The 15,793-nt window shown below is 39.0% G+C and overlaps 1 protein-coding gene across 1 annotated transcript; it reads right to left on the bottom strand.

The window, feature by feature from the left end:
* Positions 1-105: 105 nt before the first annotated feature.
* On the bottom strand, positions 106-14,531 carry LOC107186265 (allatostatins). Its single transcript, XM_015574096.1, has 3 exons — positions 14,341-14,531; positions 1,120-1,398; positions 106-531 (listed from the first exon to the last, which is right to left on the bottom strand). Exons 2-3 carry the CDS (start codon positions 1,384-1,386, stop codon positions 280-282), a joined length of 519 nt encoding a protein of 172 aa, XP_015429582.1. The 5' UTR covers positions 1,387-1,398; positions 14,341-14,531; the 3' UTR covers positions 106-279.
* Between the last annotated feature and the right edge of the window lie 1,262 nt (positions 14,532-15,793).

Below are 15,793 nucleotides of genomic sequence, written 5' to 3'. Positions count from 1 at the left end.
ACAAAATTTTCGATCGAACAGCCAGCAGTAGAACAATCTAAGCTGATCACGTTTCGTGGTCCACCGTGTATGTAAACCAAGGAAAGAACAGATCGGTCGGAATCGTTGAAATTTGAAAACGTGTCTTTATTTGGTTGCGTCAATCGTTATATTTCATCTGACAACAGAACTCCGTGACATCGAAATAAAGCTACGTCGTTCAACGCGGGGCTAAAACATCGCCATGGTCCCGCTCGAACGAACCTCCGCCGACGGAGCTTCCTCGACCAGAGGTTTCCTTTATTCCAACGTGTCCTCCTCGTCCCCAGACATCCTCTTCCCCAGTCCCAGACCGAAGCTGTACGGCTGCATGCCACGTTTCTCTTCCAACTGGTCGTCCTGGAGCTCCTGAGAATGGAAACCCAATCCACCGATCGGCACATAGTCCAGGTTCATCCTGAGTGGATAGTCCACGTTGTCGTTTCGCTTGCCCAGCCCGAAACTGTACTGTTTCGTGCGTTTTCCTAAGCCAAACGAGTATTGACGACCCCTCTGAAAAAAAATGGAAGTGATCGACTGGTCATTGGGAGGTATAGATTGTACGTATTTATGGGAATTTTTGGTGGCTGAAACCAATGGAACTACCTTTATTGTTTATTTATGGATGTTATTTTTGGATTATGGATTATATTTTATTATGGATCCTTTATTGTTTATTAATGTTCCTCCTACAGGGGTTGGGGGATCATTTTGACGTAGCTACTGAAGTTGTAGTACTTTGTAAAGACGAGGAAGGTTCGAAAGGGAAAGAAGAAAATAGTATAAATAACATGACGTAAATAGAAAAATGGAAATTGTAACTCTATCCTTAACAGCTACAAACTTTCCGAACAATCCAATGTATATAAAATTTTATGCACAGTTCAACCTCCAAATCGACGTACAATACAGTTTTAGTTATAGGTCAAAATGATCCTACAACCGCCTGGAGCGCGCCCCTGCCTTCAATTTATTCGGGAATTAAACACATGGTAATCTTCTCAAGGGTATATTCGAATATTGAAAGTGAAAATAAGTCGAAAGGATGAATTGGAGGTAAATATTTACGTGAAAAGTCGGTACCCAATATTTCGAACTTACCTTGTCGTCATTGTTGTCCACCCAACGTTTCCCAATGCCGAAATTGTATACAGGTAGCCTTTTGTATTCAGAAACGTAAGTGTACGCTCTTTTCTCAGGCAGAGTATCGTCGAAGCCAATCGAGTCGAGGGAGTTGTAGTGTTGAAGATTCAACGACGATGCTGGTGTCTCCTCCATCGCCGCAGCTGATCTCCCGACGACACCGACGACGCAAACGAAAGCGACGCTGGACGTTAGCAGGCCGTATCTCGTCCTCATATTGAACATCGACGAGTGAGTCTAAACAGAACGATCCTTTTTTTTTACCATCGTTTCAATATTATTAAACGTCGTGGAAACCGAAAAATTGCCGGCTGCAATATTTTGATGGGGGTCAGAAACTCTACGGTATTATCAAAATGATGATGTTTCTCGGCCAGGAATTGAGTTTCGAAGTTCCCTCGACGAAATAATGAGACGACCGGAAAATTGATTTCTCCTCGTTCGAAACTGACGGAAGTTTGTCTTGCTTTGCTTCTCAACACATTTTGAGTCAGTGTATTGTTCAAAACAAAAAATTGTTTATAACTTTCAAAATATTAATTTTTCGACCCATGTTTAATTGAAGAAAGAATGCAAAATTCTTTTCCATCATTTTGTAAGTAATATCTACCCCAGAAGTTATCAACTCTTTTTTGAATCGCCCTGTAACCGAAGCTTAAAATTCTTTTAATAATTTGCTACAGAATCATTTACTAACATTTGCGATTGTATGATTACTTCGTATAATATCGAATACATATGATTAACAAACGTTAAAACATTAATGAATTCATGGGGGAAAAGCTGTATTTAGGGTTGTAGCGTTGGAATAAACGGGAATCGCATGAAATTTGCGATTCACGATCGATTTTAGAAAGAGGAGAGCTACAAAGCGATTAAACGTTGATCTGTCGAGGAATCATTGGAACCGCAGCTGCTGCCTGTTGAATATTTTATCGGAATCGCGGTCCACTTTCATCCTATTCGGTTTACAACCGCGTTCCCCCGGTTTACTGGGATTCGGCCGGACGGATCAAGCATCGCGTGGGAGGAAGACATTGAAATTCAATTAGTCGGAGTCGATCAGAATCCACAGTGCTTTAAAAAATCGAGTTAAAGGAACAGATTAGCGAAAAGATAAACGAAATAGGATTATTATACGATACTTTTCTTCCGGTTCCGGCACGAATTCGTTCGTTCTTCAATCTTTTAATACCCAGACCCTTAAATCGTTATTTCAAAATTATGGAACTGATAAATATATATGCTGTATATTGTGAATTTGAAATCCAAAATATCAATTTTAAACAGATCTATTGTTTTTCATTTGTTTCATTTATTTTTCAACGGAATACTTGAATATCTCACTTAAAAACCTGGAGATCTACTTCACAAGTTAGATATTAGCCGGTGACAGTATTTTACGGATGTTTAAAACGAGTGTTGCACCTGTGCAACATTGGACGTTACAGGGCTAAAGAACATCGATTAGACATCGTAGTGCCTGTCGCAGAACCGATAAAATTTTCAGTGGGAACATTCTGCCAGGGCGTTTCATTTCTCGTCAGATGCCTTGCAAATTAAATCGTCCTCGATTTAAAGTGGCAATTCCGTCGGGGGTGAAGACCAGTATCTACCTACGGGAAAACTCGAACGTTGCTTCTCACGTCTCGTCTCTCGTTTAATTTTCAAGGGTAGCGATCGCCAAGTTGGAGCTCCAGAAATTTCGAAATATTTCTCTGAAATGTTTGCTAAGAAGACTTTTTTTCGCTTAGCTTTTTAAGTGGATGAAGTAGTGAACATGCAGGAAGAAAACAGAACAAGGAAATTGTTCTTTACATTGAAAGATCAAATGTGTTCTATCGGGAGATTAAATTAAATTCAATTAAATTCATGGACCAATACGGATAAAATAAGCGGAGAAACTCTTTCTTGAATGGAATCGACCGTCGCAACAGGTGACTCGATCGCTAAGCGTTGAAGGGAAAGGCGTTTGGTAAATTCTTTTTTAATTATATCCTACCTCGTATTTTTGTTTCGTAGCCAATAACAATCCGTGATAGCTTTGTCCTGGTAATCGGAGTAAATTCAAGTTTGTGATCGCTTTTCTCCTGGTCTTTACCATTTCCCATTTAACACGAAATATCTGTCACGTGGTTGAAAAGAAAAGCCCAGAAAATGCTATGGACGAATTTCAGATAATTTCAAATTTCCACGAATCATTGGACCTTGCTTGGACGTTTATCGAATTTTTTACACAGCTTTTTTGATCTATTATGGGATATTGCGAGTCAATGAATTGGACGATGTCATAAGATATTGAAAAGAGCTTCCGGATATAGATGAATGATCGAGAGAAACGGTCTGACTGACATGTTTTACATACATCAATCACTGCGAATTCCGATTGATTGGGAAGAAAAGATCAATACGTGTTTGTATTAGTATTTTATTTACGAAAGAACTGTTATTTTGTTAGATTCGATGAATATTGAGGACAGATTTGATTAACTTACGAGAAGACAGAGAACACCAAGACTCTTATTTTCTACGCAAAATTAAAAAGGAAGAGATCTGCGTGACGGTGTCATTCGTGAGCTTAAAACTGCAGATTAAACAGTACCTACTCTCAAAAGTCCTTAACGAGTTGCCAAGGATTAAAAGACTTTCTTTCAAGGATATACTTCACAGGCGATTATTATATCCTTCATGGAATATCTGAAACCAAAGTGTCTGGCGTCGAGCAAGCTTTGCAAAACCGAATTAAATGGCACGAAGACTGATGAAAGTTGGGATCAGTGGAGGATAAACGGAAGGATATTCACCCTGGAGGATATTGGATATTCCACCAGATTATAAGGATACTTCCTAAAGCAGATTCACCATTTTTCACTCGGAACTATTTCTTCCTTTTTTTGTGATTGATCACGCGTTTACATAATGCGAACTATAGCTAATCGATCGTTCGAGGCAATACGTCCCGAGTGCCTTGTGGGGTATCGCAGAGGATCGTTTCGAAATAGCTTCCGGTCTAATTGAAAAGAGGACAAGAAATAAATGCCAATTCTTCTGTAAATCGTATAACAGTCAACTACTGAACACGCATTTTTTTCTTTTTGCAAAAGAACGGTTTGAATCGTCGTGTCGAAAACGAAAAAGGAAAATTTGAAGTACAATATAAAATAATATATTTTTTATGACACCCATATAAACTGAGTAACTTTCATTTCAAACATTTTTCCATACAACGATTACTTTACACGTAATATCGTAAAAGGTATGTTCCGAGCAGCGAATATCGAGGGGCTGTTTCATCCCCAGGAACCATTCTTTTTTAGCAAAAACAAAGAACCACGTGTTCAATAATTTTTAATTCTCTAAAAATTCATGACAATTTGAACAAGAAACAATTTTCGCTGCGGTCAGTTAGAGAAAATTCTAAACTATAGATCGTCATCTAACTTTAACATTCAACGACGCAATCAACAATTAAAGCGTTTCTCCGCAAAAAAAAAAACAGGAAATAATCCAGTGTCTAACAAGCGAAACAAATAAAACGATATTGTCGTCGTTAGATACTTTGACATTTCGTTGACGCAACTAACGAAAATCCCGGGGTGGCCATATCAATCACGGATCCACGAAACCGAAACAGATGACCCGCCCCCGCAATATTCTTTTCTGTTCGTCGCGTTTACCAGCACAATATCCGCGTCCATTCGCGATAAATGGCCGTACTTCTGACGAAAACATTCACGATATCCCGCGTAACGAAGTGGATTATTACTAGTGTGTGCAGACGTGTATGCAAACAAGCGACACTGGGGGGTCAGAGCGTCGGATCGATACCAAAAAATTACAAAATATCGAAGCAAGTGACGGAGGATAATTCAATTATCCTTCCAAAATGTTCCGCTGCTGACAGATATATGGATTTTCGATCCAGGAATAGGTAATTTCAATAAATAAGCATTATTGTTGGAGAATCCTGACGTAAAGAGATCAATTTGATTCTCAGTAGACAATGATCAGCATAACAATCAGTGGGCGAACAAGGGACGGACCGCAATTGTCCGATTTCGATTTTACCGGAATTTTTAAGATGGTATACCTCTTCCTGATGAATACACAGACTCCTCTCGATTATTGTCCGAACTTGGGTCCGCTCCGGGACAGTAATCTTATAGGAAGGAATGCTTCAGTTTCTCGTAAATTCGTTTTTTGCACTGACAGGTTCCACAACTTCCACCTCTCAATGGTGGGGATAACGCCTGGACAATAATCGTGTAGAACAAGCCAGACGATAATCGAGAGGAGTCTGTATGTGAAATATTATTTGTAGACACTCGATAATTTTATAAATACAGGCAAGTAAATTTACGAACCTTCAAAATATGCCATGAATATAAATCAGAGTTATCGAAGTTGCGTTAGCACAGTAAAATAAAAATATTTCGGTGAACGGGAATCGATCCCAAAACCTCCGATTTACAAGCCAAACAACCTTATACTTGGATATGTGAAATTCCGTGGGTTCAGTTACCATCGTACAGTCGACCAGAATAAAGTTTACAATTTTACTCGAGCGAGAAATCAAATTTATTCGATGTACGGCGTCCTTGTTGAAACATGCACCTTTTTTACGCGTGTCACGTTCAATTCCCCGTTGGCATACGTTCTGCTCGACCGTATATTATGGCTGTTACACGCCGATAGGAATCCGAATTGTTGACCCGTAGGCTCCACGAACTGGTCAATGAAAAGCATCGCAATAAACCAATATATTCCCTCCATTCAATATTGTCAATTGAACGACACGATGTCTGCTAATGTTAATTTCCATTAAAAAATCAAGAACAAGATTAACACAATAGCCTAGTATGTAACATACATGTTATTTCAAAATCCTGTAAAAAAAAATAGTTAGATGTATTGTTTCGTGTAATTCAACACTAAACTTCCAGAACCCTTCAAAATATAGAAATTAGAACTCCAAAATCGGTTGTAGTTCTTTTAATGTTAATAGCACCCGTTACTGGTGCCTTTTATCAATCTTAAATCAACATCAATCACCCCGATAAATTTCAGTAAACGATAGGACTATTAATCTTATCATTCTCGCCAGTCAGATCTTCTTTTCAAATTACCCCGCCAATTTTTATGGATTACCGGAATACTACAGTAGGATGGCAATGGCGTTAGACGATTCGTCGTTCTTGAACATGCCCGTCTTTACTCCAGACGGGCGTTCCGACGGGAATGATTTAGAACGGCCACGGACGTTTCCCAATGACCGTGGTAAATCAGGTGAAACCAGGCCGATCCGCGACGGAATCTGCAAACGGAAGTGCGCGACGCTCAGACGCCCTCGGAAAAAGGGGTGGGGAACATTTCATGGATCACGGGGAAGGAAGGAGATCCACAGGCTCCCCTGACAGGATGTCGAGTTTCTCGAGTATCGTCGTCGCTCATCTATGATCCACTCCGTGGCCGGAAATGAGATTAACGTGGCCCTCGGAGTGCCCGGGGCTGGGCTATCGGCGATTCGCTAATTAAATTTTAAGCCCCCTCTCTCTCTCTCTCTCTCTTATTTTCCCCGGCGACACTTGTTGTCGGACACCCACGTGTTCTTCCTTTTCTGGCTAATGAGTATTACGGTACTTTTCTCGACTAGATCCAGACCGGATGCTTTCGATAAATAGTAGACGTTCAGACAGATTCATAATTCCCCATAGAGATGGGTCGAGATATCGTATAATTGTTAGAACACCGATTTTACAAATATTATATCATACCTTTATAAGGAACATTTCCTTCATGTATAAAAAAATATTGAATACACTGAACACAGGATAAGAACATATCACAAGACCCTTTTGATTAAACTTATACTTTTCTATTAAAAACTTCTTAAAATGTTTAAATCATAAATTCCTACATAACTATTTTTCGCACTTGCGAATGGAACCACTCCCTTAACTGGTAAAGTGGGGTCTCAGGAAACCCATGAACATTTTAGAATATTTAATTTTTATTCGATAGTTGCTCAAAAAGATGCATAGTTATTTCGATATTTTCTTACATGAGAATGCAAAGCAAATAGTTCTATAGTAAATATAATAAGATTTGTGTATAGTGAAATTTCTGTAAGGATTATTAAGATTTCCACCTGACCAGTTAAGGGTTAAATCGATTGGCCCAGCGTTAACAGATTTTCGCTCGCGTTCCCAGTGACGAACGAAACTATATACGAAAAGGGGATAGTTAGACGGAACTGCGAGCGGTCACGACCCCAAGCTTTGGGATACGTTATCGTTATTATCATCGATCTTATCGGGGAACCTGTGGACAGGTACCAGCACTTCGTAGCCCCGGAAATGAGATTATCGTCACTTCTCGGTATTCCTCCCATGGGAGTACGGTAAGTTAGTGACATAACTTGTTATGATAAATCGTTTGTAACTTGTATACAGGGTCAGTCACCTAACACTTTCATGTAAAATATCTCCGTTGTTCTCAATGATACGTTGTATGATGATTGTTCTATGATGAAAAGGTTTGTTCCTGTAGGGTAGTTATTGTGATAGAGAAGATTTTCTTCACAGGATCATATTTTCTAAAATTTCAAGGTTATCGTCGTTTTTTTTATTAGATTTCTTTCATATATTTATTATATATATATATGTATATTTCTTGGTGTTCCATTCGTATTGGATTGAACGGAAAGTTCGTGTGTTTTTCACGCGATAACTCTATATCATTCGGCTACGTGATTCCTTAGAGATTATTCTTTCGTTTTCGTAACTTTGTTTAGTATTCTACCTTGTGCAGTAGTTATGTGCAAGTATATTTTGAGTGTTACAGTTGTGTTCTTTATTGAAAAAACCGTCCAGATATATCGGTTTTGTGAAATGTACAGAAGAAGATGCCGTGAAGACTTCGAACGTGTCAAAAGTGGTTCCGAAAATTCTGATCAGGTGAATGTGTGAATGAATTTAAAGTACCTCGAACATGTATTGTTTGGAACATTTCGTCGTCTTTTAGAATAACTGCAAAATTCGATATGTGGGTATCGCACACGATGATTAAGGAAAACAGGAGTCATTTTTTTAGCAAATAATTATTACTGAAAAGTCTTATTATTGATTAAACAAATCTTTGTTTCTACAGAAACAATACTGGAAAATTGTAATAAAATAAAAACACACGAATTTTCCGTTCAATTCAGTGGATGGATTCGAAATTGCGAAGGAAAAGCCACGAATCGGTTCTGTTTCGAGCAACGGAGGGTGATCTTTCCACGGTGGCGTACAGTAACGAGATTGGCATCGTTTTCGTGTATGATACTCACGGTATAAGGCGGACCCGATTATTGGAAATGTCTCGTCGTGCGTGAAATTCGTCGATCGACGCTCGTTACCCGAACGGTCGACATTGCCACAGGACATTGCAATTTTTATAAGTCATCACGGTCCAAGTATTGTCCTCCTACTCCGTACGTTTAATGCCTCGATCCTCTGATCGACGATAAAATTTACTATCAACGTCTTGTTGCCTCTTGTCGACGGAACAATCGAAATCTTAACTTTAATTTTCACTCCAGGCTCGATGTTCAGGGAATTCCACAGGCTATATACACATAATTCCATATAATACACTGCGTGGCATAACTATTATATAAAACCACCCTCAAAATTTTCAACCTTAACAGGTTAAGTAATTTTTCTTTCCATCAAACTTTCGAAAAATTAATTCCTATTTACACAAATATATCTGCGATCCAATTTCCCTGGATTCCCGTTCCAAAATCTCCGTCACACGAAAACAATCGTTGGCACAATAAAACTGTCACTAGACCGCCGAAATAATCGCCATCTGTTACGAAAAATCGGCGAACCTAATCGATCTAAACGCAGATTTATTTAGATCGCAGCTGTGCCGTACTGATTAGCCCAGTTTCAGATTTCATTCGCGCGAAATAACACGGTGGGGTAGTAATACTCCGTAGTTATAGGGGCGCTAGACTCGGCTTATAAGCTACAAAAAGTGTGGTAATAACAGCGCTCTAATAACCTCGCCTCTGATCCTACGGTCTCTCTTTCTCTCTCTCTCTCTCTCTCTCACTCTTCCGTTTCTTCCTCAGTTCCGTTGCTTCCCCGCCTTGTGCCATCGGTCTTTCAACCTCGTCGTCGCCGAGACGCCCGGCAAAATAGCCCGCGGCACATGCGTCGCCAAGCTATTACACGATCCTCGTCGACTCCCTCCACGCAATTTTCGCCTCTTCCCAATTTGTCCTACACGCGACTCGAATTACGGGGACGACACCAACCTGGCCCGGGACGGCCGGCGCGCGATTTATTGCCGGCGTTTAAGCGTCCCAAGTGTGTCATTGGGGTGGAATCGACCCATACGTAATTAGGATTCTCTCTTATTCGCGACTGTCCATACCTGTTGTCTGGTCAACGAGACGAGTCAGCAGAAATAATCAAAACATTCGTGTGCTAGGCCCAGGTATTGGCTGGTAACTGTCTCTCTGACCCTGTCCTATCTCAGAGATGGACAAATTCGTTATTTAGATAAAGAGTTTCGAACAACGAATAGATGATAATAACATAGTTCATTATTTTCAATCGTTTAAAACGTGGAAATTCCAGTTTTTATAATAAAATAGTACTTCTTCAGTGAATTTGGAAAACCATGATTTGATCATAGTAAATATTTAACCTGTTGGCTCCGAGGCTGATACTGGGAATCCATTATGAATTTACAGTTAATTGTCTTTTTTTTTAAGTGTAAATAACGTGTGATAATGTGGTTGGTTTTAATTAAATAAATTTCGTTACCACACGTGCTAGAGGAGAATATCGTGAACGGTACTCTGTTTTATCCAGACTATGGGGTAAAATCGTAGACGCAAAGTATATTTAAATTGGCTACTTTTTTACATTTTTCTGTTCCCTGAGAAATTCGATGTAAGCTATTGTTTGGTGAAACGATTGTTTTAACGAACCAGGGAGTTATGAAATTATATTCTTAGAGTCCCCGTTTTACCCTAATTTCTCCTAAAATATAAATTGTGATTTTTTGTAGCATTTCTAATACATTTGGAAAGAAGATTAGTGCTTTATACGGTGTAGTAATAAACAAACGAAATTAGACGTCTGAGGATCGACTGGTAAGGGTTCTAATCTATATTTTCGTCTTGTCAGACCAATAAACGTTTAAGTATTCTGTGTGTCATGGTCCTCGTACACCTTAATTCGAGTAAGAATCTTGTGTTTGGATTCCCGTGTTGTGTTTGGACAAGTTGTTAGGTGAATTCAGTGTCCCGAGCGTTGAATGTGTCAGACCTTTTGAGGATCGTAGGAGGTAGAAGTGGAAGAAAAATAAAGAGATCGAACCTAATGGATTAGAAGCATTTTTGCTTGTACAGAAAAACAGTAATCAACTCTCTTTTTCGTGATTATTTTCCCATGGCAATGTAAATACAGACCTGGAAACAATTTAGGATTAATTTCATGTCATGTAAAGGATGACAGAATATTGACCAACTCCACTTTCTTGTGACATTGACTCGTACTACTGCGATCTCCAATATTTTTACTTCATCTTTCATGTATGATACTGTGACTACTATTTCGTTATTTATAGTGAGCAAACACATTGTTTACACAAAAAAAATATTTTTAAAAATGCTTTAAATAGTCTTAAGATGACTAATTGGTTCTTGATTTTATGAAAAAAATTTGTATACCAGAATACCAAAAAAATGCTGTGAGTAGATTAAATCATAATCGATTTTAATTTAGCATACACTCAAGACAGGTAGTTCTAGTATTAATAACCAACAAAAAAAGTCTTTAAGTGCCACTTTAGTGAATCAAACCGACGAATGAATCTTCAATGAATTGAGTCGCTTAAGTACGTCCTTCCTAAGTTTCAGCGATTTAATCGTAGCCAAGTGGAATCGACGACGATCGAAAAGGATTTGATGCACGAACGCGCGTAATTTGAATCGCATCGGGTGAGACACACCGTTCTCAGCCTCGCGCATTTCCCAATCACAGTCGGTCGAACTTTCAGCTAATAATTCCGAGTATTCTGACAGCCGGCGAAGAAAGTTTCATGTTCAAACGTCGTGTTTCACGATTATTTTCCCTCCATTCGGGCGGAGGAATGCGGAAAAGAAAAAGCGATTTCACGGGGATAGGGCAAAAGATTCCAGCTGACGACTTCTTCTTCGACACGGGGGAACTTCTATGAAACGTTGAAGTTCTGATATCAATTTCCAGCGACTACGACGGTCATAAACGACGAACCTGGGTCTTTCGTGAAGACACTCGAAGTTCCATTGTCGCGTAATACTAGACTCGACGGTCTACATATAGTGGTCCGTATCAACTGCCAATATTTCGCATTTCTGTCTCGAATTCCGGTAAAATTTAGAAGAAAAAACACATATTTTTGTTAGATTTTATCCTGACGATTGAACATTTAACAGGTCACTGCCACGCTCCGCTTCGAAAAAGTTTTCCATGACGCCAAAACGTTTTTTTGCAGACATATGTTAATTTACATCTATATTAAATGGTTGATGAAATTTTTTGCAACGGAATAATACGTAAAAACAGGGACCTCGCTATTCCTTATGAAAACATAAGAAATAAATATAGAATAAAATTTAAAAATTTTAATGGATACGAGTACTAATGCAGAAAGAAATACTGTTACTTATTTTCTATCCTTTATTTGAAACTTCTGATCTACATAACAAATTTGCCATCTCTCGCGGGAGCGATATTACTACAAAAAGGAAATAGAAACTGAAAATAAAATATATCCATCTGGAATTTTTAAAAAAAGTGACGTTGAATATGTATCTAGTTTTGTGCTTTAAAATATACGTCTGTCTGACGTGTCTGTCTAGCACTGACCGTTTCTACTTAGAAGAAACAGAAATTTGCGAGACACGATCGTTCTTTCATCAATCGTATTATCATTTTTAACAGTAGCAGTCAACTTGTTAAACATGTTATTATTGTTATCATAATGTATCGAGAATAAATAAATATTAACACAGAATTTCAGTCGCCACCGTGTCCACTAAAAATTCATAAACGCTTGAACCATCTCTATATGCGGAATCGTAAACCCGTACGGAACGACTAGCGTAGAGAAATTTGTCGCGTTCGTTTTCCAAACAATTTTTCAGACGATCGAACAATATTCCGACGGCTGAAAAATATTTGCATGACTCCGGGCAAGGTGAACAAGTATATGAACAAAAATGGAATCGTCAGAAAATGACAGTGAAAAATGTTCAGAGAGAGATTTTCAGGAAATTGAAATTATCCAAAGAATGAAAGATGATTCTACAATAAACAATGGTGCTGATTAGACTTGAATTTAGTTCAACTTTACAATTCAGTTTCTCTGGTATTGTTGCTAGATACCCGACAATTTCGTCGATGGAGAATTTCGTCGCAGACTTCGCGGTAGAGCATTGGAGGCGTCGGTTCTCCTCAAAGCCTTTCATTAATTCGTTCGAATAAGAGGCCAACTTCTCCTATTAATTAAATAGATTATTGGTCTCCCGTGAATGGAAGCGACGGTGTATAGTTAGACGAAATTATGCGCTTTAAAAATACAGGGTATGGAGATAATAATGTCAACTCTATGTTTGTAGGCATACATACATATATGAAAATGAAATCACTTATGGTGAGACTTAATAAAAGCAGAATTCCTTTCGTGGAAGGTCATTCACTATTCTCATATTAATTAATAACTTTTCTCTCGCGTATTTATATTTATAGTGTTTCTCACTAACTATTAGTATTCATAGTAATGTCGTTTGAATATTTTCCTATGATGTAAGTGACAGCTGGATATTATTAAATTGGGTTGTCTCTTCTAAAATTGAATTGTCTCGATTAAAAATTTCTGTTTGGCTTTTTCATTAGCAATAAATGATTTTTAAACACACTATTGTGAATGTTGTTTGTACTCTGACGATGTAGAATATATCTTAAATGTTAGGGTATTCTTACTGGAGAAGGAAACTATAAAAAAAAGTTACCAAGAAACTTTGTTAGAGCACTCAAAGAAAACGGTATTGAAAGTGCGGTAATGTTAGTTAAGCGATGAAGGAAGTTGGCTGTTTTTAATTCACGAGAACCGGAATTGCGCTCACCTGTTGCACGATGAAGTAAATCGAGTATACGGTGGGAAAACGGGAATGCTCATAAATTATAGTAACACTGCACTTGTTAAATTTTGAAAATGAAAAATACTCTGATATCGTGGCAATAAGAATAAAGTACGAAATGTCACGTATTGTACAGTGTATAAAGCATCAACCGGTTAGATAATTATTCTCTTCTTGTCAGATACACCGAACACACCAGAAACTCTTTGAATAAACAATGTATCTTCCACCATCGTACCCGCGTTCCATTTTCCAGGGTCATTCAGAAATGAGATTCTCTGATTGTTTCGGTACAAAGGCTTTACCATTCAACCACAAACTTGAAGCTCGAAACAAGGACACTACTCCGTTACTATCTTTCCACCCCCACACTCCCCCCTGCCCCCTTCAATGAACAGTAAATTCTTACGATGCTATTGGACAAAGAAAACTCACAAACTCATGGAGATTAATGGATCTGCATTCCTGTTAGAAATTTTGGAAAGTAGATTCTATATTAAAATTCCCTACTTTTAAATACACCCTCGAACAGACACGATCATTTTCCAATAATCAGAAATGCGATTCCCTGATTGTTTCAGTACAAAGACGTTACCATTCAACCAGAAACTTTTAGCCCGAAACAAAGACATTCCATTACTATCTTTCCACTCCAAAGAAGAATTATCGCGATGCTATTGCACGTAGAAAACTCCGAAACGCATCGGGATCAAACGATCTGCATTCCTGTTCGAAATTTGAAACAACGTGCTAAACCTCGTTAAAGATTCAGTGTTACACCTGGGGACCTCTCCTCACCTGAGGAGCTTTCGAACACTCATCGACGGTTTACTGTAACGACCGAAGTTTCGCCCGTTTTCTCAGTCTACAGAGTCCACAGTCGACTCGATTAATTATTTCTCGCACAAATCACGCACTAACGACAAAATGAAGAACCAAGGTCTCGAGGGTTTCTCGCGAGGCCCGTGTGTTTCGCGAAAGAAGCGGCTCACCTGTTGCTGGAAATGCGACGGGACAAGTTGTTGTTGGCACCTTGGAGGGGGTGTGTGATCGGATACCGAGTAGTCAGTTGTCCTCGCCGCGAGAGTACGCGATAACTGTTCGTTCCTCTGCTCACGTGTGATTCGCAGCCGAAGGAGTTTTGGGGTTGACTGGTAGTCGTCGCCTGGCACCCACGACTTTGCTGTCTACGCGGGAATGGCGATCGTGGCGTCGCGACGCCACCCTTTATACGTATGTAGCCTGATGTAGCCAAAGTGGTGTTTGTCCCCGGTCCTACGGGGTGTGCGTGCGTACCACACACCCACCCCTCTTCTCTGCTGTCCCACTCACACTCCTGAGGACGCTCGAGCCAATTGTCTGTCTCTGTTGCGCGCTCGCGACGTCGTCGTCGTCTGCACACCTTTGCGCATACGCGCGATCCACTGATGGGCATTCAATTCTCTTCGTGTCGTAAGACCCTACGGCCAAGGTGCCTTCTCGTGAATCGAGGAACCTGCTTGAACTAACCCTTTCCTTTGTCCCTTAACCTTTTTTTGGTAAATTTGGGAATTGATGAAATTTGCGGGGAAATTGCATATGCACGAATTTTGTTTCGTTGGAAGAGACCTCTTTGAATGTGGTATATACATTATTATGGAATCTTATAGCACTCTATGATTATTTACCTTAGGTTTATTGAAAATGGTACCATATTAGGGAGAAGTTCTTGAAGTGTAGATTAGGGTTTAATTTGTGGTCGTATGATTGGGTATACCAATAAGTAATCCACTGTGGTTTCGATAACAGGGTTATTAAAATTATTTAAAAAAAAATGGATGACTACTATATTGGTATACTCAACATAAATATTATTTTGGGTAGGTGGATTTTAACAGTATACTGCATGTGTTTACAAAAAATGTCTATGTCTTGCAGATATCTGAGCGATCTCAATTGATATTTAATTCATCCGTTTTATTAGTTTCTTTTTCGAAGAACTGTCTCTTCAGAATAGTTTATATTAACGTTACATTATATGTGAAAAAAGTACGAATAGTGTAATTTTTAAACCATTTCCAATTTTTAGCAATCTTCGAAGCAATTCTATTATTGGAGAAAAAGTAGGGTATCTTTTTCGAGGACCAACTGACACGCACATATGCATTTCCGTGGACTTTCTTCTTCCTCCTTTTTTTCACAGCAGCATACCCACGCGTGACCGGGTTTTTTTTCGTAGATGAATATCTTCGTCCCTTCGTTCCCCGGTATTTCGCTTTCGTTGGTACAGGCAACAGGTCGATCGTTTCGCCCCTTAGACGAATACCACCGACCTATTCACCTTTACCCTCCGTAAAGTGAATTTTCGTGGTATAGTCAGACTGCTTGTGAATGCTCTGATTTACATGGAGGATTTACTGAAAAGTCATTTATCTAAATTAAACATGAATCTTCGTTTAACCTTTT

Source organism: Dufourea novaeangliae, unplaced genomic scaffold, assembly GCF_001272555.1.
Source record: "Dufourea novaeangliae isolate 0120121106 unplaced genomic scaffold, ASM127255v1 scaffold64, whole genome shotgun sequence".
Lineage (NCBI taxonomy): Eukaryota > Metazoa > Arthropoda > Insecta > Hymenoptera > Halictidae > Dufourea > Dufourea novaeangliae.
This window is presented reverse-complemented; position numbering and strand designations above follow the sequence as displayed.

What these genes read in the sequence shown, in the direction of transcription:
- LOC107186265 (XM_015574096.1), bottom strand. Translation starts at nt 1,386, where the DNA reads ATGTTCAATATGAGGACGAGATACGGCCTGCTAACGTCCAGCGTCGCT. An exon ending in TGGACAACAATGACGACAAG is followed by an intron (nt 532 to 1,119) that starts GTAAGTTCGAAA and finishes ATTTTTTTTCAG; the next exon opens with AGGGGTCGTCAATACTCGTT.